At 42.7% G+C, this 24,526-nt stretch overlaps 1 protein-coding gene across 3 annotated transcripts in view; it reads left to right on the top strand.

Moving 5' to 3' along the window:
- The window catches only part of NSUN4 (NOP2/Sun RNA methyltransferase 4), a 30,286-nt gene extending 7,238 nt beyond the window's left edge, over positions 1–23,048 (top strand). For 2 of the 3 annotated variants that reach the window (XM_024989747.2, XM_024989746.2), the window contains 4 exons: positions 2,484–2,638; positions 6,352–6,512; positions 13,812–13,936; positions 14,519–23,048. In XM_024989747.2, the coding sequence (XP_024845515.1) occupies positions 2,484–2,638; positions 6,352–6,512; positions 13,812–13,936; positions 14,519–14,795 (718 nt within the window). In that variant the 3' untranslated portion in view covers positions 14,796–23,048. The remainder of the gene's footprint in view (positions 1–2,483; positions 2,639–6,351; positions 6,513–13,811; positions 13,937–14,518) is intronic. The other variant, NM_001191381.1, reaches the window with a different exon arrangement.
- The last annotated feature ends 1,478 nt before the right edge of the window (positions 23,049–24,526 follow it).

Here is a 24,526-nt window from a genome sequence, read left to right as displayed (position 1 = left end):
AACCACCCCCCCCCCCAAAAAAAAGGTTGAGTAATGCTTCTTAAAGAAAGGAATTAAAATAAATTAATAAAAGGAAGGAACTTGATAAGAATGGGTTTTGTGAGCCAGTACAGCTATGATAGCAATTCTATATTTTTCTCTGATTTCTTGTCTTTCTCCTTTGTGAGGTACAAGACACACAGTTTCACAGACAATTCAAGTGTGAAAGGATTGTAGCTCTTGTAGCTGATCCTTAGTGGTACTGTCTCGTGTGTTGTCACATCTTTCTCCCAGAGCTTTCCTGTCAGGGCAGCAAGGACCAAGTTTTCTGTCTCCTTGAGACTGTCCCCAAAGGCTGTCCATGCTGAACTGTGTCTCAGGCTGAATGACTGCACCGCAGTTGCCCTTATGACAACTGTGGGTGAGGAGTCCTTCTGTGACTATCATGTTGTTGTCATCCCCTCTACCCTAATGATTGCTGCCTCTATCTGTGTGTCATTAGCTCTCACTTGGACTCTCCTAACAGCCTTCTCACTGGTGTCTCTGTTTCTAATTTGTTCTTTCTAGCCTGCCTAGCTTTCTAAAACTCTCACTAGCCGATCGTGTGATTTTCTTTAAAAAACTTTGGTAACTGCCTACAGGTTATAGTCCAAACTTAATATCTGTTACAACCTTGGCCTCTATTTGCTTTCCAACTTCAATCTCATGTACCTTGTATTTCTCAGTTCAGTTCAGTCGCTCAGTCGTGTCCAACTCTTTGCGACCCCGTGAACCGCAGCACGCCAGGCCTCCCTGTCCATCACCAACTCCCGGAGTTTACCCAAGTTCATGTCCATTGAGTTGGTGATGCCATCTAACCATCTCATCCTCTGTCGTCCTCTTCTCCTCCTGCCCTCAATCTTTCCCAGCATCAGGGTCTTTTCCAGTGAGTCAGCTCTTCGCATCAGGTGGCCAAAGTATTGGAGTTTCAGCTTCAACCCCAGTCCTTCCAATGAACACCCAGGACTGATCTCCTTTAGGATGGACCAGTTGGATCTCCTTGTATATCTACACACCACATTTCTCACCGTGTCTGAAAGAAGCTATGAGTTTGGTTCTGTGCCTTTGGTTTTTTTGTTTTCTTCTGCTTAGAATGTACCTCTTCCCCACCCGACTCCCTTTTTTTAACCTAATGAAAGTCCATTGCTTCGTCCAAACTTAAGTCAGATAATTTTAACTCTGACAGGCACAATGGATGGCATTCTTTTCTGAACCCAGAAAGAACTTTGTATCTCAATATGTAACCTAATAAAACTGAGTTCCTACCACACGCCATTCACTGTTTCAGGTGTTGGAGATGTTATAATGAACAAAACAAGACGAAGTCTCTACGTTCACTCTAATACGGAGAGAGAGAAGGAGAAAAATACACACACACACACACACACACACACCCCTATACTTACAAAGTGAATAATAAATACTTTAAAGATAGATGGGAGTTCAGTTCAGTCGCTCAGTCGTGTCCGACTCTGCGACCCCATGAATCACAGCATGCCAGGCCTCTCTGTCCAACACCAACTCCCGGAGTTCACTCAAACTCACATCCATCGAGTCGGTGATGCCATCCAGCCATCTCATCCTCTGTTGTACCCTTTTCCCCCTGCCCCCAATCCCTCCCAGCATCAGAGTCTTTTCCAATGAGTCAACTCTTCGCATGGGGTGGCCAAAGTACTGGAGTTTCAGCTTTAGCATCATTCCTTCCAAAGAACACCCAGGGCTGATCTCCTTTAGGATGGACTGGTTGGATCTCCTTGCAGTCCAAGGGACTCTCAAGAGTCTTTTCCAACACCACAGTTCAAAAGCATCAGTTCTTCAGCACTCAGCTTTCTTCACAGTCCAACTCTCACATCCATACATGACCACAGGAAAAACCATAGCCTTGACTAGACAGACCTTTGTTGGCAAAGTAATATCTCTGCTTTTGAATATGCTGTCTAGGTTGGTCATAACTTTCCTTCCAAGGAGTAAGCGTCTTTTAATTTCATGGCTGCAGTCATCATCTGCAGTGATTTTGGAGCCCCCAAAAATAAAGTCTGACACTGTTTCCCCAACTATTAGGGTCTGCTATTTTCAGATAGAGTGGTTAGGGCATACCAGTGCTTTTTTGGTGAGGTAACTTTCGCGGAGGACCTGAAAGAAGTGAGGAAGCAAATGAGGTATGTTTGGAGGAAATATGCTGCGTGCAGAAAGCAGAACAACTACAAAACAGGAGTATGCATAGCTTAATTAAGGAATAGCAAGATGAGTAGTGTGGCTGGAATTGGGTGAGTTGATTTCTGTTTTAAAAGGCTGGCTGCTATGTAGATGAATGAGTGAGTGAGTACACAACTGAGGGTGGGTTGGAGAAATGAGTTTTTGCTGCATAGAGCTCAGTAATCCCTGAGGGTATGGACTTGAGACCTTGACTTCCAGTGGGTCTCCTGACTTGGCCTTTCACTCTAAGGTGGTCTCTTCTCTTCTAGGCTTGGCAGCCTGGGTCTCATGGACTACTACCTGATGGATGCTGCATCCTTGCTGCCTGTCCTAGCCCTTGGCCTGCAACCTGGTGACACCGTGCTTGACCTGTGTGCAGCCCCTGGGGGGAAGACACTAGCATTGCTTCAGACTGGCTGTTGCCGTAAGTTAGAGGGCTGTGTCTTGAGCAGGGAGGGCTCCCCTCCCCTCCCTCCCCCAGTCAGGGGCTCATTGAATATGATGAGCTCTCTGGTCCAGGTCAGAGGTAGGGGAGTACTTGCTAAGCTGGTTTGTTTTTTCTGTTTGCAGTGACTTCCTCTCTTTCTCTGTCAGGTGGCCAAGGAAGACTGCCAAGCAGAGCAAGGTCTTTGAAAGCAGATTAAAGCAAAGCCCTGATTAATCTACCACATGACACTTTTCACCCCTCTGCATCTTTTCCCTTTGTCTATAAGTTCCATTTTCTTAGCCTGACAGCTAAAATGATAAGATCTGGCCACAGCAGTCCTTTAGAGCTTTAATATGTCATTATTCCCCAGGCTTTATGTGCTTCAGCCATATCCTGCTACTCTTTGTTGCCTGAATAAGGCTCTACCTTTGCTCATGTTACAGATTCTCTGTGGAATAGCCCCATCCTATCACCCTCTTAACTCTCAAGCCTCAGCTCAAGTGTGCCATCTCCAGGAAGTCTTCTCTCATGATCTCTGCTGGCCAGCTGCGAAGTGTGTCCTCTGTCTCCTGCGCTCTCACACTCTGGGCATCACCCTTGAAACAGTACATTAGCCTTGCATCAGACGATAATGGGTATACATGTTCTTTCTCCCCAAGATAAGGAGTTCCTTGGGGACAGGTCTAAGACTTACTCAGTAGTATAGCTCAGCCTGGGCCTTGTTCATTGTAAATGTTCATTTCAGCCATCCATTTGCTGACATCCTGCCTTAATATAAACAGTATTTTTATCTTGAGAAAGATTCACAAGGAGGCTGTGATTTTTATTTATTCATTCATTCATTTCTTGGCTGTGCTGGGTCTTTGTTGCTGTGCATGGACTTTTTCCAGTTGTGGCAGTTGGGGTCTACTGTCTAGCTGCTGTGCTCAAGATTTTCGTTGCCGTGACTTTTCTGGTCACAGAGCATAGGCTCTTGGGTTCATGGGCTCAGTAGTTATGGTACACGGGCATAGTTGCCCCGTGGCATTGGAATCTTCACCCCATGACCCCTGCATTGGCAGGCACATTCTTAACCACTGGACCACCAGGGAAGCCAGAAGGGAGGGGATGGCTGTGACACTGATCCTGGAGCTCAGCCAGGCTTCTCTTGCCATAGCCTTTTTTATTGGGCCTGGACCCTTCTTTTCCAGTTCTTATCAGCCAACTTGCACAGTTTGAATTAGCTTCCAGCCTCAAGGTAGGCCCTACAGGTGATTCAGAGAGGTACTACATTTGATTTCCACATTCTGGAAGTCCAGAGGGAATGAAGAAATGTTGATATGGCTTAATGGGTCCAATCACCCCAGGCTGGGCTATGCTGATCTGACTGACTGCTGTGAAAATTCATCAGAAGGGGGAATGGATAAGGTGGAGTTTCTTGGATGAGGAGGAACTAGAACTCAGAAGAGGAAGAAGGGCCAAAGAAGTAATTTAGAGTTGCTTTTCTAAAGGAGTTAGAGATAGGCCCAGAACTGGAACCCAGATTTTCTCTTCTCAATTGATATCCTGCTGCAAATTCTTCTTGAGCAGAGAATCCAATTTTGACTTCTTTGAGTGCCCTCAAAAATTAGGACATATTTCTTTGTGGGGAGACTAAAGTGGTTCACTCACTAGATAAAAGTATGTACTCTCTAGTTCTTCACCACAGTACCCACTGCTCTCTTTCATTCCTTGACTCCGAGGCCAGGTATCAATTGCCATTTATTATTAAGCTCACAGTAATATTTTTCTTAGAGCCAAGAGTGAAGTGAAATATTTCTCAAACTCGTGTCTATCACAAAAGGGAAAGTGAAAGGTAGATGGTGAATCATTCAGGTTTAGGCTTGGTTGTATACAATAGAAAACTCAACTAACTGACTTAAAGAAGAAATGTTTATTCTTCTCTTACGTATGAGAGCTGGAATATAGGCAGTCCAGGACTGGCATGGAGGCTCCACAGTTATCAGGGTTTCTTCTTTCTTTTTGCAACCTATTTTATTGCTGTCTTCCATCCTCAGGATTGCCTCATGCCTCCAACATGACTGCTTGACTACTGGAATTCCAATCATTACATTCAAATTCCAGGCAGGAAGAAAAGTCTGGACAAAAGGGGCACATCTCCTGATTGTATCAGCTTCTTTTTATTTATTTATTTTTAATTTTTTAAATTTAATTTTGACTGTACTGGGTCTTTGTTGCTTGGTGGGTTTTCTCTCATTGCCACAAGCAGGGGGCTACTCCCTAGTTGTGGTGCACGGGCTTCTTACTGCAGTGGCTTCTCTCGTTGAGCACAGGCTCTGGGGCGTATGAGCTTCGGTAATTGTGGCACATGGGCTTAGTTGCCCCTTGGCATGTGGAATCCTCTCAGATGAGGGATCAAACCCGTGTCCCCTGCATTGGCGGGTAGAATCCTAACTACTGGATCACCAGGAAAGTCCCTGTATCAGCTTGTGTTTTTTATATATAATTTTTATTTATTTTTGGCTGTGCTGGGTCTTTGTTGCTGCGTGGGCTTTTCTCTAATTGCAATGAGCAGGGGCTACTGTCCAGTTGTGGTACGTGGGCTTCTCATTGCGGTGGCTTCTCCTGTTGCACAGCACGGGCTCTAGGGCACACAAGCGTCAGTAGGTGCAACCTGTGGTATTAGTAGTTGCGGCTTCTGGACTCTAGAGCATAGGTTCAGTAGTTGTGGAGCTGGGGCTTAGCTTCTCCATGGTATGTGGGATCTTCCTGGACCAGGGATTAAACCCATGTCTCCTGCATGGCAGGTGGATTCTTTACCACTGAGCCACAAGGGAAGCCCTGTATCAGCTTCTTTTAAACATCTTACCAGAAGTCCCACACAGTAATTCTGCCTACAACTCACTGACCAGAACTTAGTCTTATAGTTTTACTTAGTTGTAAAAGGAGGCTGGGAAATGTAGTCTTTTGGGGGATATTGCTCCCCTCTCTCTCAAATAAAATTGGAGTTCTGAAACTAAGGAATTGTTGTTTAGTTGCTCAGTCATGTCTGACTCTTTTTTTCCTCATGGACTATAGCCCTTCAGGCTCCTCTGTCCATGGAATTTTCGAGGCCAGAATACTGAAGTAGGTTGCCATTTTTTTCTCCAAGGGATCTTCCTGACCCAAGGATTGAACCCATGTCTCTACGTGTCCTGGATTGCAGGTGGATTCTTTACAGCTGAGCCGCTGGGGAAGCCCATACTAAGGAATAAGAGTAGAATTTAAATTGGGGGTAAATAATATGTAGTATCTACCAAAGATGAAGAGAAATGTATATTTCAAGAAAGGTGAGAGAGCATATTTTTTAAAGAAATAAATGTTTTAGCCTAGTCTGCTTTGTTTATTTATATAACCTTTCTGGACTAAGTTGGTGTTTGCCTTTGCAGCCCCCACTCCAGAGTGTCTAGTACTGTGCTTTGCATATAATAAATGTTTCTCCTCCACTTGCCCCTGCCTTGGGGGTCTGCGTTGATTGGCTGTGCCTGAGAATTTGTCTGACTCTCCATCGGCACCGTTGCTGGTGGGATGCTTTGTTGTGCAATGGCCTCTGAAGTTTCTTTATACCTGCAGGCATAAGATGTTCCTACTACCCAGAATGTTTATAGATGCAGTGCAATTCCTGTTAAGAGTCCAAGGGCGTTTTTTTACAGAGGTAGAAAAAAACAATCCTAAAATTTATACTCCCACAGGCAATCTCGCTGCCAATGATCTCTCCACGTCACGAACGAGCAGGCTACAGAGGGTCCTTCACAGCTATGTGCCTCAAGATGTCAGGGATAAGAATCGAGTTCGAGTCACATCATGGGATGGCAGGAAATGGGGAGAATTGGAGGGGGACACCTATGACCGGGTGAGTGATTCCTTACCTGGGACATCCAGCTAGCCAAACCTGGCATTCCCTCCTGGTGCTAGGCCCTGATCGGGTAGGATCTAGCCATATGTATTGGAAGATGTAAGGCTGATTGTGGACCTGGCCAACTCTCTCCTTAGGTGATGTGATGAAAACAGCCATCTGCAGAACTGTCAGTTCAGCTTAGATGACTGCCTGCTATCTTGATTAGAGGGAACAAAAAGAGTTTGAACCTGTCTGGCTGGAAAAAAATTAATTAGGCTTATTTTATTTCACTACTCACTTGGCTGCACAGTAACCCTCATTAAAGTAAGTATGATTAAGCTCATTTTATTTAGTTTTGAATATTTATACAGTACATGATGTAAAATGCAGAAGGCTCAATATGGTATCTGGAGAAAAGTGTGTTTTCTTCTTAATCCTGTCTCACAGCTGTCTATTTCCTCTCCCTACATATTGTCTGTATTTTCTTCTGTATCCCCTTAAAATATTTTCTTTGTGTATATACAAATATAAATGTGTATATAAAAAATAATAGGAATGGTAGTGTATCATGCTTACTATTCTGAACTTTGTATTTTTTTTTAGTTAATAATATGCCCTGAAGTCAAACTTTTGGTTTTGTTTTTGGAGTATGATTGCTGGATAACAGTTTATATGTACTTAGGATATTGACAGAGGTTACTGAATCACTCCCTGTGAAGGCTAAATCAGTTTCACTTCTACTGGTAATGAATAAGGGCACTATTTCCTCATATCCTGCCACCATTGGAGTTATCCAACTTTTTGGTTTTTGCGGAAAGTCATTTTACATCTTTAAGTTATTTATATTTTCTTTTATTTATTATTTTTTAAATTCTTATTTTTATTAGAGTATAGTTGCTTTACAGTATTGTGTTAGCTTCTGCTTTATAGCATGGTGAATCAATTATAGCATGGTGAATCAGTTATATGTATCCCCTCTTTTTTTAGATTTCCTTCCCATTTAGGTCACCACATACCATTAAGTAGAGTTTCATGTGCTCTACAGCAGGTTCTTATTAGTTATGTGTTTTATACATAGTAGTATATATATGTCAATCCCAGTCTCCCAGTTTATCCCACCCCCTCTTCCCTCCTGGGCCTCCCTGATAGTCAGTTGGTAAAGAATCTGCCTGCAATGCAGGAGACCCCAGTTCGAATCCTGGGTCGGGAAGATCCACTGGAGAAAGGATAGGCTACCCACTTCAGTATTCTTGGGCATCCCTTGTGGCTCAGCTGGTAAAGAGTCTGCCTGCAATGCGGGAGACCTCAGTTCTTTTCTTGGGTTGGGAAGACCTCCTGGAGAAGGGAAAGGCTACCCACTCCAGTATTCTAGCCTAGAGAATTCCATGGACTGTATATGGGGTTGCAAAGAGTCAGACATGACTGAGCAACTTTCACTTTCACTTTCCCTTCCCTCCTTGGTATCCGTAAGTTTATTCTCTGCACCTGTGTCTCTCTGCTTTGCAGGTAAGTTCATCCATATAATTTTTCTAGATTCTACATGTAAGTGATATTTTATTTGTTTTTCTCTTTCTGACTTACGACACTCTATATGACAGTCTCTAGGTCTATCCTTGCCTCTGCAAATGGCACAGTTTTGTTCCTTTTTATGGCTGAATGATGTTCCATTGTATGAATATATATATGGGAAGATTCCCCTGGAGAAGGGCATGGCAACCCACTCTAGTTTTCCTGTAGGCTTCCCAGGTGGCTCAGTAGTAAAGAATCTGCCTGCCACTGCAGGAGAGGAGGGTTTGATCCCTGGGTAGGGAAGATCCCCTGGAGAAGGAAATGGCAACCCACTCCAGTAGTGTTGTCTGGGAAATCCCATGGACAGAGGAGCCTGGCAGGCCATAGTCCATGGGGTTGCAAGAGAATCTGACATGACTTAGCAATTAAACAACAATAACAGTATATATGTACAACATCTTTATTCCTTCGTTGATAGACATTTAGGTTGCTTCAGTGTCTTGCCTATTGTAAATAGTGCTAAATGAATATTGGGATGCATGTGTCTTTTGAATTATGGTTTTCTCTGGTTATATGCCCAGGAATGGGATTGCTGGGTCATATGGTAGTTCTGCTTCCCAGGTGGCTCAGTGGTAAATAATCTGCCTGCCAGTGTCGGAGATACAGGAGAGGTGGGTTCAATCCCTGGGTCTGGAAGTTCCCCTGGAGAAGGAAATGGCAACCCACTCCAGTATTCTAGCCTGGAAAATCTCATGGATAGTGGAGCCTGGCAGGCTACAATCCATGGGGTCACAAAGAGTCGGATGCGACTGAGTACACACACACACACACAGAGTAGTTCTGTTTTTAGTTTTTTGATGAACCTCTATACTATCCTCCATAGTGGCTGCACCAATTTACATTCCCACTAACAGTGGAGGAGAGTTCCCTGTATTTTCTAATCGGCACATTCTAAAATTATTTATTTAAAATATATACTTCTAAAAATATAAAATATATGTATACAGCTATTGCCTCTGTGTTGTCATCTGACGCATTTTTCCCTTCTGTTCAGTTCTTACCATCTTGCCTCAGCCACTCTAAGACATGGAAAGAAAGACCAAGGCTTATAGAATCTTGGATAGCTTGAGAGACCTGCTTCCCATCTGTGTAGGAATCCCCTATTCAACCTTTTTGGCATACAGGCAGCAGAGTAGAGGGAGCATGACCTCTGCTGTCGACCTAACTTGTTTTTGTATCACAGAGGTGCCACTTATTGACTTTGAGACAGCTGCTTGATCTCCGTGAACTTCAGCCTCTTTGTTTATAAAATAGAAAATGATTATTATGAGGATTAATAATGAGCATATCCAGGGAAAGTGCTCAGTACATCAACTGGCTATGAAGATTAAACAGGTAGTAGCCATCATCATTATTCAGCTTGTGTTTGCATACTTTTGGTGACAGGGGCTCACTCAGGTTTTGTGTTGAACACCTCTGCTATTAGAAAAATTCTTTCTCTTACTGAATTAAAATCTCTAGATTTTATGGTATATGGCTGAGTTCAAGGATTCTAGAGTCAGACTGCTTGGTTTGGAATCCTGGCTCCATCACTTACCAGCCAGAGAAGTTAACCTTTCAGTTTAAACTTCAGTTTCTTCCTCTGTAAAGTAAGGATAATATTAATGCCTATCCCATAGGTGGAGATTAAATAGAATGCATGTAGAATGCTCCTGGCATATAGAAAGCATTTAATAATATTGTCATCATCACAGTCCCTTTTATTTTTATTATTTCCATTCATTAATTCTAGCTATGCCTTCTGTAACAATGCGCTGCCTCCCATTTCATGTGAAATGGAACATTTCAGACAAACATTTCAGATGTTTGTCTGAAGCATTTCAGATGTTTGAAAACAGCTTTAATGTCCTGAAGATGTCTTTGTTAATTTATTCATTGAACAAATAGTTGTGTACCACATACTGTGTTAGGCAAGTGTTAAGCACTTCAGATTCAAAGAAGAATACTATCTCAGGACTCCATACACTCTTGGTAATTTCGTTTCTACCCCAGCTCTACCTGGCCATCAGCTGGAGTGCCAGAGCTCCTTATTTTCATGGCAAGATAGACCTACCTGTCTTCCCACTTAACAGCTTCCCTTTTATATATGCCGCATTTATACCTTTTCCAATCTCTTTATATTTAGCCTTATTAAATAACTACCCTTTAGATATGTCTCTCATATACTCCCTAGAATTGGGTTTTGCTTTTTGAACCAATCTGAAAATTTTTCTCTTTCAAAACAATTAATGTCCCTGATATATTTGGTTTTGGCTCTGTCAAAGTATTTACTGAGTTTGTTTTACTTACTGTTTCTTTCACTGTGTAATCTCTTAAATTTTTTTTTTATTTAGGAAGGTTTATATTTTAATTCTACATTCAGTTCAGTTCAGTTCAGTTCAGTTGCTCAGTCGTGTCCGACTCTTTGTGACCCCATGAATCGCAGCACGCCAGGCTTCCCTGTCCATCACCAACTCCTGGAGTTCACTCAGACTCATATCCATTGAGTCAGTGATGCCATCCAGCCATCTCATCCTCTGTCGTCCCCTTCTCCTCCTGCCCCCAATCCCTCCCAGCATCAGAGTCTTTTCCAATGAGTCAACTCTTCGCATGAAGTGGCCAAAGTATTGGAGTTTCAGCTTTAGCATCATTCCTTCCAAAGAAATCCCAGGGCTGATCTCCTTCAGAATGGACTGGTTGGATCTCCTTGCAGTCCAAGGGACTCTCAAGAGTCTTCTCCAACACCACACTTCAAAAACATCGATTCATCAGTGCTCAGTCTTCTTCACAGTCCAACTCTCACATCCATACATGACCACAGGAAAAACCATAGCCTTGACTAGACAGACCTTTGTTGGCAAAGTAATGTCTCTGCTTTTGAATATGCTATCTAGGTTGGTCATAACTTTCCTTCCCAGGAGTAAGCGTCTTTTAATTTCATGGCTGCAGTCACCATCTGCAGTGATTTTGGAGCCCAAAAAATTAAGTCTGACACTGTTTCTACTGTTTCCCCATCTATTTCCCATGAAGTGATAGGACCGGATGCCATGATCTTCGTTTTCTGAATGTTGAGCTTTAAGCCAACTTTTTTACTCTCCACTTTCACTTTCATCAAGAGGCTTTTTAGTTCCTTTTCACTTTCTGCCATAAGGGTGGTGTCATCTGCATATCTGAGGTTATTGATATTTCTCCCAGCAATCTTGATTCCAGCTTGTGCTTCATCCAGTCCAGCGTTGCTCATGATGTACGCTGCATAGAAGTTAAATAAGCAGGGTGACAATATACAGCCTTGACGTACTCCTTTTCCTATTTGGAACCAGTCTGTTGTTCCCTGTCCAGTTCTAACTGTTGCTTCCTGACCTGCATACAGATTTCTCAAGAGGCAGGTCAGGTGGTCTGGTATTCCCATCTCTTTCAGAATTTTCCACAGTTTATTATGATCCACACAGTCTTTTTAATCCTGCCAACGGGCATGTGAAAAAATGCTCAACATTGCTAATTTTTAGAAAATGCAAATCAAAAATACAGTGTGACTTCACACTGGTCAGAATGGCCATTATCAAAAAGTCTACAAATAATTGAGACTTTCCTGGTGGTCCAGTGGTTAAGACTCCATGCTGCCAATGCACGGAGTGCAGATTTGATCCCTGATCAGGGAACTAAGATCCCACATGCTGTGTGGCATGGCCAAAAAGATTAAAAAAAAAAATTGTCTACAAATAATAAATGCTGGAGAGGTTGTGGAGAAGAGAACCTTCTTACATGGTTGGTGGGAATATAAATTGGTGCAGCCATTATAGAAAACAGTATGGAGGTTCCTTAAAAAACTAAAAGTAGAGTTGCCATGGGATCCAGCTATCCCACTCCTGGACATATGTCCAGACAAAACTATAATTAGCAGCATTATTTACAAGAGCGAAGACTTGGAAGCAACCTAAATGTCTATTGACAGATGAGTGGATAAAGATGATGTGATACATATATTAAATGGAATATGCCTCAGCCATAAAAAAGAATGAAATAGTGCCATTTGCAGCAACATGGATGAATCTAGAGATTATCATACTAAGTGAAGTAACTCAGACAGAGAAACACAAATCACTTGTAAGTAGAATCTTAAAAAAAAGATACAAATGAGCTTATTTACAAGATGGAAACAGATTCACAGGAATAGAAAACAAAGTTATGGTTACCAAAGGAGAAAGAGGGATGGGATAAGTTAGGGGTTTTGGATTAGTGGATGCAAACTACTGTATGTGGAATAGATAAACAGGGTCCTGGGAGTTCCCTGGTGGCCTAACAGTTAGAATTCCGGGCTTTCACTGCTGTGGCCTGGGTTGAATCCCTGGTCAGGGAACTGAGTGCCCACAAGCCACACAGCACAGCCAAAAGAAAAAAGGAACAAGGTCCTACTGCATAGCACAGGGAACTATATTCAATATCTTATAATAGAAAAGAATCTGAAAAATAATATATATGTGTTTGTTTGGTTTTTTTACTGAATCTCTTTGCTGTATACCAGAAACTAACACAACGTCATAGGTCAACTATACTTCAAATTGGAAAAAAAAAAAAGAAGCCATCAGCTTCAGCTCTGGAATGCCTCCTTGGATTTGTACTCCTGGTTTTTCTTTGGCTTCTACGGATTTCTCTAATTTTCTTTGAGCTATGCATTTAAAAATATTGACTTTTTAAAATTATTTTATCTATCCTTTTTAGGTATTTTGTATTACAAGGGTTTCAGGAAACAGAGGGTATTGTCATGTGGTTTCTAAACATCCCAGTGACCCTTCTCTGAGCTTTCCTATCCCTTCTCTGAGCATTCTTATTTAATTAACGTCTCTTTTTCTAAACGCTAGTCCCATCACATTTCTTGAGATATGACCTGACCAGAGTACAAGGTAATCATTTATCTTACTCTGTGTGTGCTATATCAATTCATGTAGCCAAAGAATGCATCAGAATATTGAACTCTGGGTCATTACTAATTTACATGGAATTTCTGCTTAACTGAAAATTTACAGATCTTTTCCATAGATGATTTTTACTTTTTTGAAATGTAAATATAGGACTAGTTTTTGGGGGGAGGTCAGGGGCTCTTTTTGTTTTGTTTTGCTGCCCATCAGAGTAGGCTTTTAATAAATAAATGCATGACTTTGTTTATTTTTGGCTGTGCTGTGTGACTTGTGGGGTCTTGGTTCCCTGACTGGGGATCAAACCCAGGCCCTGAGCAGAGAAAGTGGGGAGTCCTAACCACTGGACCGCTGGAGAATTCCCCAATAAGTGAATGACTTTGCATCTCTCACTTTAAAACTTTTCCATGTTGAATATGACATTGTTTTAGAATAAGATAATTTTGAATCCTGATCCTGTTACTCAGTGTATTAGGTACCCTTTGGGCATTATATCATCTGTAAGTTGGATGTTTTTATTCAAATAGCTAGGGACAGAGTTAAGGACAGAGCTCTGAAACACGGAAGACTTCTTTTTAGGTTGATATCAATTATTTAATTACAATTATTTATATGTTGGTTTTGGTTTTTTGACCAGCCATAAGTATACCTAGATGTACTATTTCCCCACTCTTTATTTCAGAGTTGTCCACCAGGTTAAAGTGAGAAGCTTTGTCAGATACTCTGCAGTTGGGGGATGGGCCAGGGGAGCACTCTGCTGAATCCTCCAGGTCAAGGGACTAAACTAGCCCTGACCTAAGGAAGAGGAGCCTGTAAGGAGCTCTAATTCTCGCCCTTTTACACTCCTGGGCAGGTGCTAGTGGATGTGCCCTGTACCACAGACCGCCACTCCCTTCATGAGGAGGAAAACAGCATCTTCCAGCGTTCGAGGAAGAAGGAGCGGCAGATGTTGCCTGTGTTGCAGGTGCAGCTTCTTGCGTGAGTAACAGATTTACAAAAACCCGGAGCTTTGGGAAAGAGTGATCTGGGAGTCTGGGGTGCTGGAAGCTGTTGCCAAGACCATCACCCATAGAAGGGTTTTCTGTTTGGGAATCTGCCTGAAGGAGACAAGCATCACAGGATGGTCTTCCTCTGGGACATAAAAACTCTATGTGGTAGAAATACATAGCAGGATGGACTGCACAGATTGACTTTTACCTCCAGGCTAACCCCTAACCCCATGTCAATGATTAACACAATTTTGAAATATGTACTGAGGTCAAGGCTCTGTACAGCTGGGATAAGAACTTGGTTCATAGCCAGTATCAGAGTTTGGTCTATAACTGGAGTCAAAGATCAGGTGACTGTTTGAAGACAGCTTTTGGAGGAGAGCCCATGGAGTAAGGTTAGGTTACTCTCTGCTTTGAGAACAGCTTTTCAGATAATGTCATTGTGGAAGGCACACAGAGGCTAACACAGTCACCCATCCCACAGCTGGCTCCCCATCCTTCCATCTTCTGTTGCCCTTCTGCTTCTGGAAAGCTCATTAGTCACTGCCACTCTCTCTCTCTCTTTTTACAGGGCTGGACTCCTTGCCACCAAACCAGGAGGCCACATTGTCTATTCTACCTGCTCACTTTCACATTTACAGAATGAGTATGTGGTGCAAGGCGCCATCGAGCTCCTGGACAATCAATACAGCATCAAGGTTCAGGTGGAAGACTTGACTCACTTCCGAAAGCTTTTCATGAACACGTTTTCTTTCTTCCCATCCTGCCAGGTTGGGGAGCTGGTAATCCCAAACCTCATGGCCAATTTTGGGCCTATGTACTTTTGCAAAATGTGTAGAATGACTTAGCATCGCCCTGTTCCTGAAGTCCTGGTGTAGGAAGACTGGGTGTACTCTTGTGGAGACCAGTGGTAAATCTCCATCCCATTCAAGTCTTTCTATAGATGGTTTTCAGCAGTAGGAAGTAGGAGTTTTTCTGTCCTGCTGTCCAATTGTGGAGCATCAGCAGGTTTCTAACTCACTTATTACAACCCACTTCCAATCCCTACGCCCCATCTTTGAGCCTGTACTAAAGGTTCCTGCCCCATTAGGGGTTTAGGAGGAGGAACCAGTATGTTGTAAACTTGGGAGGAAGCATTTAGCCAATAAAATTGTTGAAGCTCCATCGAGCTGGGGCTAAAGTTGGGGGGGTCTCATGTCAGTCCAAGTTTTGTTAGTACCTCTTGTACCAGGTGCTGCTACTGAGCACTAGCTCTCAGGTACCCAGAGTCCAGGACCTCAGCCTGGTTATAGGCCTCTGGTTACAGAACCCCTCTCACACTTGAGATGAGTTTTGCATGATAAGTCTTGAGCAGTTGAAGTACCTACACAAGCCTGCCAAGTTTCTCCATATGGCCCATGATCTGATTTCAGGAACAAGTAACTGAAAATGTTAAGCCAGTGCATTATAATCTGCTTACTTAACATCAAGAAGGCTCTCCAGAGCCGAATAATTCAGGCATCCTCCTACTATCAACAGCACTGTTGCCCAAATCTGGCTGGGAAGCTGCTTCTGCCTCAGGCTGTGATACTCTCTTGTGTGTTTCTTCCCTTGTTCACTCCTCTAGTAAGTATTCCTTGAGCTCCTGTATGACAGGTGGCCAGGGAACTGCTGGGGATGTATGCTTGGGACTGTGGGAGAAAATGAGGCCCCTTCATTCTTCAGAATGGCAGCTCTCTGAGCACCTAGGAATTGCCTAATGTCTTATTTTGTTATCTTCAGGTTTTTTTTGCTGTTGTTGTTCCTGGTCCACGACTGAGCTCTGGTGCTAGTTCTCTGGCTAACCCCAAATCCCTCAGAGCTATTCTCCCAGCATCACAGGCTCTCACCTCACACAGTGTGTGTTTGGAGCAATATTACATCATGTAATGCCTGACTGTTAGTTGTGTTGTTTTTGTAACTTTAGCAAAAGAAGGCAGTTCTTTAAAGGTAGGGATATTAAAAATTGCTTATGGTCACTTGCAGATACTACTTTTTTTATTAAATTTTTTTTCTGAAAAACTGATTCTTGCATGGAAGAGGATTCTTCCTACTTTCCTTAACCCTTCTCTTCCTCTTTCTGTCTCTCCTTTTGTTCTTTAAGCCTTTCCTGCTAATCCTTGTTTGGGTATTAGAGGTGTCAGCTGAGAAGGATTTTAGATGAGGTTAAGCCTTCTCCCTTCTTGGAATTTGCATCGTAACTGAGGGCCCTGAAAGATCTTTCAGACTCAGAATCAAGTAAAGCTAGGAAGATGGAGCTCCAGGAAGTAGGACTCTAATTAGCTTCCATGTGTGCTGTTTGGTTCCTGCCTGCTGTTTACTCAACATTCAGTACTTGCTGAGGCTTGGAGGCCTTAGGTGCCTGGGTTTCTTCCCTTGGCCTCCTGGGTAGCCAGTCTGGTGCTAATTAAATGCTAAGCAGTGATAATTCAAGGGGATAGCATCTCCTGCACTTGGGGTCGAAGTCTATTTGGGGACAGAGAGACGCAGATAAGAAAAGCAGAGATCTGCTTTGGAAAATAGTTTATCTCCTATAATTGAACGTTTACCTACAACTCACTTATTCCAATATTAGGGATAAATCCAAGAGAAACTCTTACATGTACATCAGGAGATACATACAAGAATGTTTTCATAGCAGCCCTGGTCACAAAAGCAAACCCAAATACCATGAGCAAGAGAGTGGACAAATAAACTGGAATGTTCACACAGTGGAATATTATACTGGTTTCGAAACAAGTGAACTACAGTGACACATAACAATATGAATGATTCTTAGCAATAAAATATTAAATGTTTAGTCCCAAAGATTAAATGTAGCATGATACTTAAAAAAAATTTCTTTTTTTGTTATTATTTACACAGAGTATAATTTATCAGTACTAAATGTACCATTTAAATGTGTTTGATAATTCCTTATAATAGTACAACCATCATCACCATAAAAATATAGAAAACAATTCCATCTCCTAAAATGTTTTCTTGTGCTCCTTTGCACTTAATTCCTTTCCCTAATCCCTGGTTCCAGGTAATCACTGATCTGCTTTTTGTCACTGTAGTTTTGCCTATTTTAGAATTTCACATTATGGAAAAGAGTTGATTTACAGCTGGATTGGAAAAGCTCTGTCTATCTATCTGGATGTCTGGTTTTTCACTGTTGGCCCAGATAAAGGCATTGGTATTTCTGTTGTGCTATTTAAATCTGAACTTCCCCTGGTGACTCCTAGGGTTATTTTATTTACTGACTGTTTACAACTGGTATAACTGGTTATATACATGTGACTTGACTACATGACTGGAACTTGTTAAGAACTGCTAAGAACTGTTTTGAGCTCTCTCACAGCCGAGATTCTTCACATAGATCATGGTGATTCAATCCAAATACAGAGTACTTTGCTTCACAGCCTTGCTAATACTTGGTATTTTAAGTTTTAAATGTCACATACTATCCCAATGCAATATGACTTTGCCATTTCCTTCCCTAAGACACAGTCTGTTTCCTCACCCCTTTAATCTGGGCTAACTGTATGATTTGCTTGGACCAGTTAAGCTTGGTGGAATGAATGCTGTGTAAGTTCTAAGTTTAGGCCTCAAGAGACCTTGCAGCTTTCACTGTTACCTTGGCTCTTTTTTACTGCTATGTGAAGAAGCCCAGGCCAGCGGCAGGTGACATGTGATGGACACTAAGCTAAGACCTTCTAACCTCAGCTAAGTGGTTAAATAACCCAAACTGCATGAGTGAACCCAGTCAAGACCAATATAACTTGCTGATGCTTAGAATCATTAGCAAACAAAATGGTTGTTTGTAAACCACTGAGTTTGGGGATGATTTGTTACACAGCAGCAAAGATTGACACGTGGAAAACCCAGATCTGTCGTTTACTTACCTGCTTCTAATTCTTTGTTCTTTCTGCATTGCCTGCAGGGGCAAGTTCAAACTCTGCCCTGGCCCCTGGTTGTTGATGGTGTTTCATCTCCCTATCCCCCAATGCACCCTTCTCTCACTAGTCATTTGTGTATCCCAAGTGTAACCTGTCCCCTGTGACCTCTGTGTCATGATACATTGTCTTTTCTGTCTAAATGCCCTTTTCTCTGTTCTTGCTAGCCCAGATTTCCATCTCCTCCAGGAAGCCTTCTCTGATTCCTTTAAAGAAGACTAAGTTGTTCTTTTTCTGTGCTTCCCCTGCCCTTTGTATATGTTATGAATATAACGCTTCCCTTGTGTGGTTTCTCTCCTCACCACAACCCTGAACTGAGAGTTATTCAGGGCAGGAAGCGCGTATTCATTTTTGTATCTCTAATCGCCCAACACCAATATGTTTGGTACATATAAGGTATAAGTACAGACTATCATGTGGTAGACCTAATCCTAGATACTAGAGAGAGGGGTGAACAGAACAGACAAGTCGTTTTTCTCAAGGGATGTACAACCTAGTGGGCAAGATGGAAGAGAAATTGCAAGTGAATTACAAGTAAATTACAAGGGAGCAAAGTATTGAGAGAAGTGTAGAGTGCTTATTACCTGGGAGACCTAATGTAGTGTGGTGGAGTGCGTGCGTGCTCAGTCATATCCAACTCTGTGACTCCATGGATTGTAGCCCACCAGGCTTCTCTGTCCATAGAATTTTCCAGGCAAGAATACTGGAGCGGGTTGCCATTTGCTACTCCAGGGGATCTTCCCGACCCAGGGATCAAACGCACGTCTCCTGTGTCTCCCTCACAGGAGGGAGGGTGGCAGATGGATTCTTTTACCACTGAGCCACCTGGGTGGCCGGGAGGAAGATGTGTTCAGACAGACCTGGGGGTGAGGAGGAGAGGGATGTGTGTATATGAGAGGTACCTTCCAGCAGAGATAAGGGGCCATGTGACTGAAGCTTCTGAAACAGGAGACTACATTCTGGAACCTGAAAGGTCTAGTGTGTTGCAACATGGAGAGAAGGGGATGCTTGTGAAATATGAGGTTAGAGAACAGGCAGAAGCCAGTGGGCTCTGAAGCAGTGAATACTTGGAGTAATTGAAAGCCATTGTAGGAGTTTTAAGCTGGGAAGTGACCTGATCAGATTTCCAAGGGCCTCCCACTGGGAATATAATTATCAATAGTAGTTGCTGAATGAGGAAGTTAAATAATGACATAACAGAAAATGTTTCTGAAGGTCAGTCCAGTACTTAAGCTTCCTTAGCCCTCCCCTCTGTGAGTAAACAGAGCTGTGGAACTCCCTGCTGCTTGTACTGAAGTTTGAGGTGCCACACCAGGAGGCACGCTGGCAAAGTCAGATGTACCCAGAAGGGTGACCAGGACGGAGAGGCAACTGAAGGTGTCATCCTGGAAAGAACAACTGGAGCATTAAGCCAGGAGATGGCTGTTCTCTTGCTCTTTGTACCTCCCCTGCTTGACCCGTACCTGCTTCACCTGCACCCTACTCACCTGACCTTCCTACATACTTGCCCCAGGCCATATTCTAACTTTAGACCCTGTGACAGCTTATCAAAGGGGTGCTGAGGAGCCTGCCCTTCTGCTAGTTTCCCTGTAATCAGTGAGCCAGACTCACTTCGATTCTCATTGAAATGGCAACCCACTCTAGTATTCTTGCCTGGAAAATCCCATGGACAGAGGAGCCTGGCTCCATGCGGTCGCAAAGAGTGAGACATGACTGAGCGGCTGAGCACACACCCCTGGCAGCAAAGACTGCAGTCAAGTCCTGGATGACCGTGGTGGAGTATTGCTCCAGGATCTTGCTTGAAGCGTGTAAACTCCCTCTATCCGTTGAGTCAAGGATGTCTCTGCCACTGGGGGGAAGAAAGTGAAAGTTAAGTAAAATTGCTCAGTCCTTCCTGACTCTGTGACCCCATGGGGTGTAGCCCCCCCCCCGCCGGCTCCTCTGTCCATGGAATTTTTCAGGCAAGAATACTGGAGTGGGTTGCCATTTCCTTCTCCAGGGGATCTTCCCGACCCAGGGATCGAACCTGGGTCTCCTGCATTGCAAGCAGATGCTTTACCAGCTGAGCCACCAGTCTCCCTTTAAGCTAGTGCTTTCTGAACTGTGGTTCACAACCATGATTTATTTGTGGTCTTGGAGTTAATTTTGTGGGTATGGGAGGCACGAGGACTTTTCATAAATAGTTACTCCTCTTCCTGAAGGAAAGGTTACTCCTCTTCCTCAGAAGGGTTGCCTCTCCTCTACCTCTGTGGTTAGCTATGTGACTTGGTTTATGAAATATTAGTGGAAGCATTGTCTTCTATATTTCTGGATGGAAGCGTTGGGAGTGAACCTTGGGTTTGCCTTGTCATTCCCACCACAGTGATCATGGAAACATATGTTACGATGGAACCTACATCAACTTGAGTACTTAAGTGACTGTTGAGCAGAACCCCCTGTGGACCTGCATTAGACATGTAGTGAGAGTGAGAAATGCTGTGTTCAGCCTCTGAGAGTTTGTGTGGTTACTGAAGTATAACTTGGTCTCCTTTTTTCTTCTTCTGGCTGTGTAGCTTGCAAGATCTTAGTTCCCTGACTTAGGATTGAACCTGGGCCTTTAACAGTGAAAGCATGGAGTCCTAACCACTGGACCACCAGGGAAGCCCCTAACGTGGTCTTTTTTCACTGATAGAGCAGGCATGGACCAGCTCCTTATTTTCTCACTGATATTTTAAAAATCAAAGTATAGTTGATTTACGATATCATGTTAGATTCAGGTGTGCAGCAAAAAATGATTCAGAAACATGTATACACATATATATGATACTTGAAAAAATTATTTTCCATTATAGGTTATTACAAGATACTGAAATATTGAATATAGTTTCCTATAGTATACAGTAAATCTTTGTTACTTATCTATTTTATGTATATTTTTAACAAAAGAATAGAAAATATCAGACACAAGCCAATCTATAGTGACAACAGACAGTGGTTGCCTGGAGAAAGCTAGATTACACAGGATCATGAGGAAACTTGGGGGTGATGGCTATCTTTATAGTGTAAAGATATCAGTTATGGCTCAGAATTTTATTTGGTAAACAAAAGATAGTACACCTCCAAGGCATGAATGCTGGCTAACTCTGAAGGAGTGGCCAGTAGTAATGTATACAAGTCTATACATATGTAAAAAAGTCATAAAACTGTATACTTTAAATATGTGCAGTTTATTGTACACCAATTATATCTCAATAAAGCTATTAAATATATGCACCCAAAACAAAATTTTAAAAGATCATATACAATCAAAAAATAGGCATTAAATTATAAGAGTTGCTTTATGGGTGGAGGGAAGATAAGATTGGGGAACAAAAAGAGTAAATAGATAAGATATAAGAGGGACTTGGATGCATCAATGATGATATTGTCCTGTGAACAGAAATGAACTCAGCCCTCTGCACCTGATGAGATGAATGGATGAATGAACTATTAGGAAAGTGACTGGTTGTATGCCTTTCTTCCTGAGTTGTGTCATTCTTACCTCCCAGGAGGCTTTTTCCCTGACCCAGAGGGCTGACTGATCAGGAGAGGGAATGTGACCAAGAAGTGGGCAGGTTGACTGAGACTCCTACAAAATCACTGTCCCTTTCCCTTTTTCCCTGCTTTGTCTGTTCTAGGGGACAGAGTCACTTAGTTCCTCTTTGTTTTGTTCCTCACAAGCCCTGATGCCCTTAGTGGCTGCTCTTCTCAGACAGGGGCACTTCGTTTAGAGAGTATTTCTTCAGACTTGAACCTGGATTGTTTATTTATTGAAGGGGGCAGGGAACATCCCCAAAGTCACAGCAGTCCCAAACAGTACTCTGTATATTCCAAGACTGTCCTCATGGTCCGTTCCTGCTTGGACCTTCCCCAGGTCTTTCTTGGGGGGATGACCCTGGCTCCCTCTGGTGTCTTAGACTGTTTCCTTTTCCTTCAGTTTGATATCACCTGCTTGCTTTCTATCTTTTAAAAATTTTACTTCTTTTTGTTTGCTTACCAGTAATACTTCTGTTATTATTTTAAAAATATGCTTTTCTGTTATTTTAATGAAGAAGGTAAATGCATGTACTTCATCTGCCATCTGGAACCTAAAGGCCCCTAAATTGGGTCTTAAAGAATGAATAGAAGTTTGCCAGGCAGTGTGTGCTGCAGGATGGGGGTGAAAATTATGGGGGAACATCGGTCATTAGAGATCAAAGGAAGGGTGTTCAAAGGAGAAAAACACTGGGGCCTAAAGTGTTTGAGGAAGGCTGAGAAATGAGTACAGTTCTTTGTACCTGTTACCATCCTGACAGCCTGCCAGTCATTGGATACCGAGTTTTAACTCTACCAGTATGTTTACCCAGCTCACAGAAGCAGATGAGGGCACCAGCTGGAACTGTGGGCTCTGTCTCTCTTAGGGGACCCCATTTGTGACGGAAGTTGTAAGCAGGTTGTCGCCAGCTTGAGCAGAAGCCAAAGAGCTTGGTAGCTGAATATCCAGACTTTCAGTACAGTGACATCAGAGTCACTGAGGACAACAGCCCCACACCTTCTGGTTTCAAAGGGATTCACCTTGGTAGAGCCAGGAATTGCAAAGATTCCAGCCCAAGAGAACCAAGGGCAAGAGCCCTCTTTGGGTTGTACCAGGGTTTAGTAACAGGCAGCCCTAGAGAGAAAGACTGGAGTCACTTGGGGGAACCTTGGGTGCGCAGGTTTGTTTTAGGCAAAAATTCTGCCCATCTCTGGTCAAAATTCTGAATGTCCCTCAAAGGTATACTGATTTTATAAAAAGCCATCCTCACTTTGTAGAATGATTCCCCAGGTAAGTTCTTCAAGATAGATTCATGTGTTAAGATTTGATTTATATACAACCTATCAAGAATAAGCCCTCTGTGAAATATGAGGTAAATATATTATGTCCTACTGATGCTTCTCAAGAAGGGAGGCATGTGCTTTTCTCCATGTCTGGTTTTCAAAAATTGGTTTGCCACCCACGAGATGTTTTCTTCCACACTGTCTTGGATACAAACTTAGGGCATACAAGCTGACTCAATACTCATACTGATGTCCCCAGAGCCAAGTGAAAAATATGTAGCTCTCAGGATCAAAATAAAACATTTCTCTAATAAAATTGCTATTGCTATAGCTCATGTTTAGTCACATTATTTTACTCTATTTTATTTTTTAGCCCTTGCTATACTTTGGGCACTGTTCTAAACACTTTACTAAAATGAACTCATTTAATTCTCAATAACCAGTGAGGTAGTACAGTACCTCCATTTTACAGATGAAGAAACTCAGGGGCAGAATGGCAAAGAAACTTACCTCCCAGTTTCAAATAAATTTAGGAGGGAGAAAGCATTTTGTGTATATTTGAAGGATGGCATGGGTTAAAACAGGTTGAGGAAAACAGATGAAGGGTAAGACATGGTTGGTGTGTTTCTAGGTTAACGACTAGGAACTTTTGATAACAGATTTTTGTTTTTGTTTTGGCTGCATCGGCTCTTCATTGAAGTTCGTAGGTTTCTCTAGTTGTGGCACATGGGCTTAGTTGCCTGTGGCATGTGGGATCTTAGTTCCCTGACCAGGGATTGAGCTCTTGTCCCCTGCACTGAAAGGTGTTTTCTTAACCACTGGACTACCAGGGAATTCTGATAACAGTTTTGGAGTCTAGGTGTCTGTATCCCTATTACAGAGGCAGCAGTGAGTCTCAAAGATCCAGTTTTGACTTTTCAGTGGGCTCCCACTTACTATGGAGTATTGAGCAAGTCCCTGCTTGTCTGTGGGGCTCAGTTACTCATCTGGGCAATGGAGATTGGAAGGTAGATTAGTTAGCTATTGCTTTGTAATAAACTAATCCCCAAACTGGCAAGTTAAGCAACTATTTATGATTCTGAGTCTGTTGGTTGGCTAGGCTCACTTACGTATCTGCATTCAAGTGGCTGGCTGTTCTTATGCTTGGAACCTGTGTAAGGGCCTGAGCAGGAACACTGGGCTGAGCAAGCTCTATGCTACATGGCTTTATCTTCTGGAAGGCAAGCTTGGGCTGCTGCTTATGGCAGTGGTAGGGTTCCAGGAGAGAGAAAGGTAACAGTTCTCTTGCAGCGGCTGGCCTGAAAAATAGCACAATGGGAGATTTTTGTGAGCTAAGTTTTCTTTGGGGCAAAATGAAGATTATAGCCCAGGAAACAGCATTTCAGATAGCTCTGAAAAACTGCTCCAAAGAGGCAGAGGGGGAAGGTCAGTATATATGTGATTTTAGTGAAGGGGGAGTATATGCAATCAGGTACATATTATTTTTGCATAAAGTTTCTGCTAGTCACAGGGAGCAGTCACCGTGAAGAATTTTAGTGCTTTTCTAGATATGAGAAGAAACTGAAGAGGAACTAAAGAGCTTTTTGATGAAGGTGAAAGAGGAGAGTGAAAAAGCTGGCTTGGAACAACATTAAAGAATCTAAGATCATGGCATCTGGTCCCATCACTTCTTGGCAAATAGAAGGGGGAAAAGTGGAAGCAGTGACATCTTTTATTTTCTTGTGCTCCAAAATCACTGCAGACAGTGACTGCAGCCATGAAATTAGAAGATGCTTGCTCCTTGGAAGGAAAGCTATGACAAACCTAGA

Source organism: Bos taurus, chromosome 3, assembly GCF_002263795.3.
Source record: "Bos taurus isolate L1 Dominette 01449 registration number 42190680 breed Hereford chromosome 3, ARS-UCD2.0, whole genome shotgun sequence".
Lineage (NCBI taxonomy): Eukaryota > Metazoa > Chordata > Mammalia > Artiodactyla > Bovidae > Bos > Bos taurus.
Note: the sequence above shows the minus strand (reverse complement) of the source record. Positions and strands in the feature narration are given on the sequence as shown.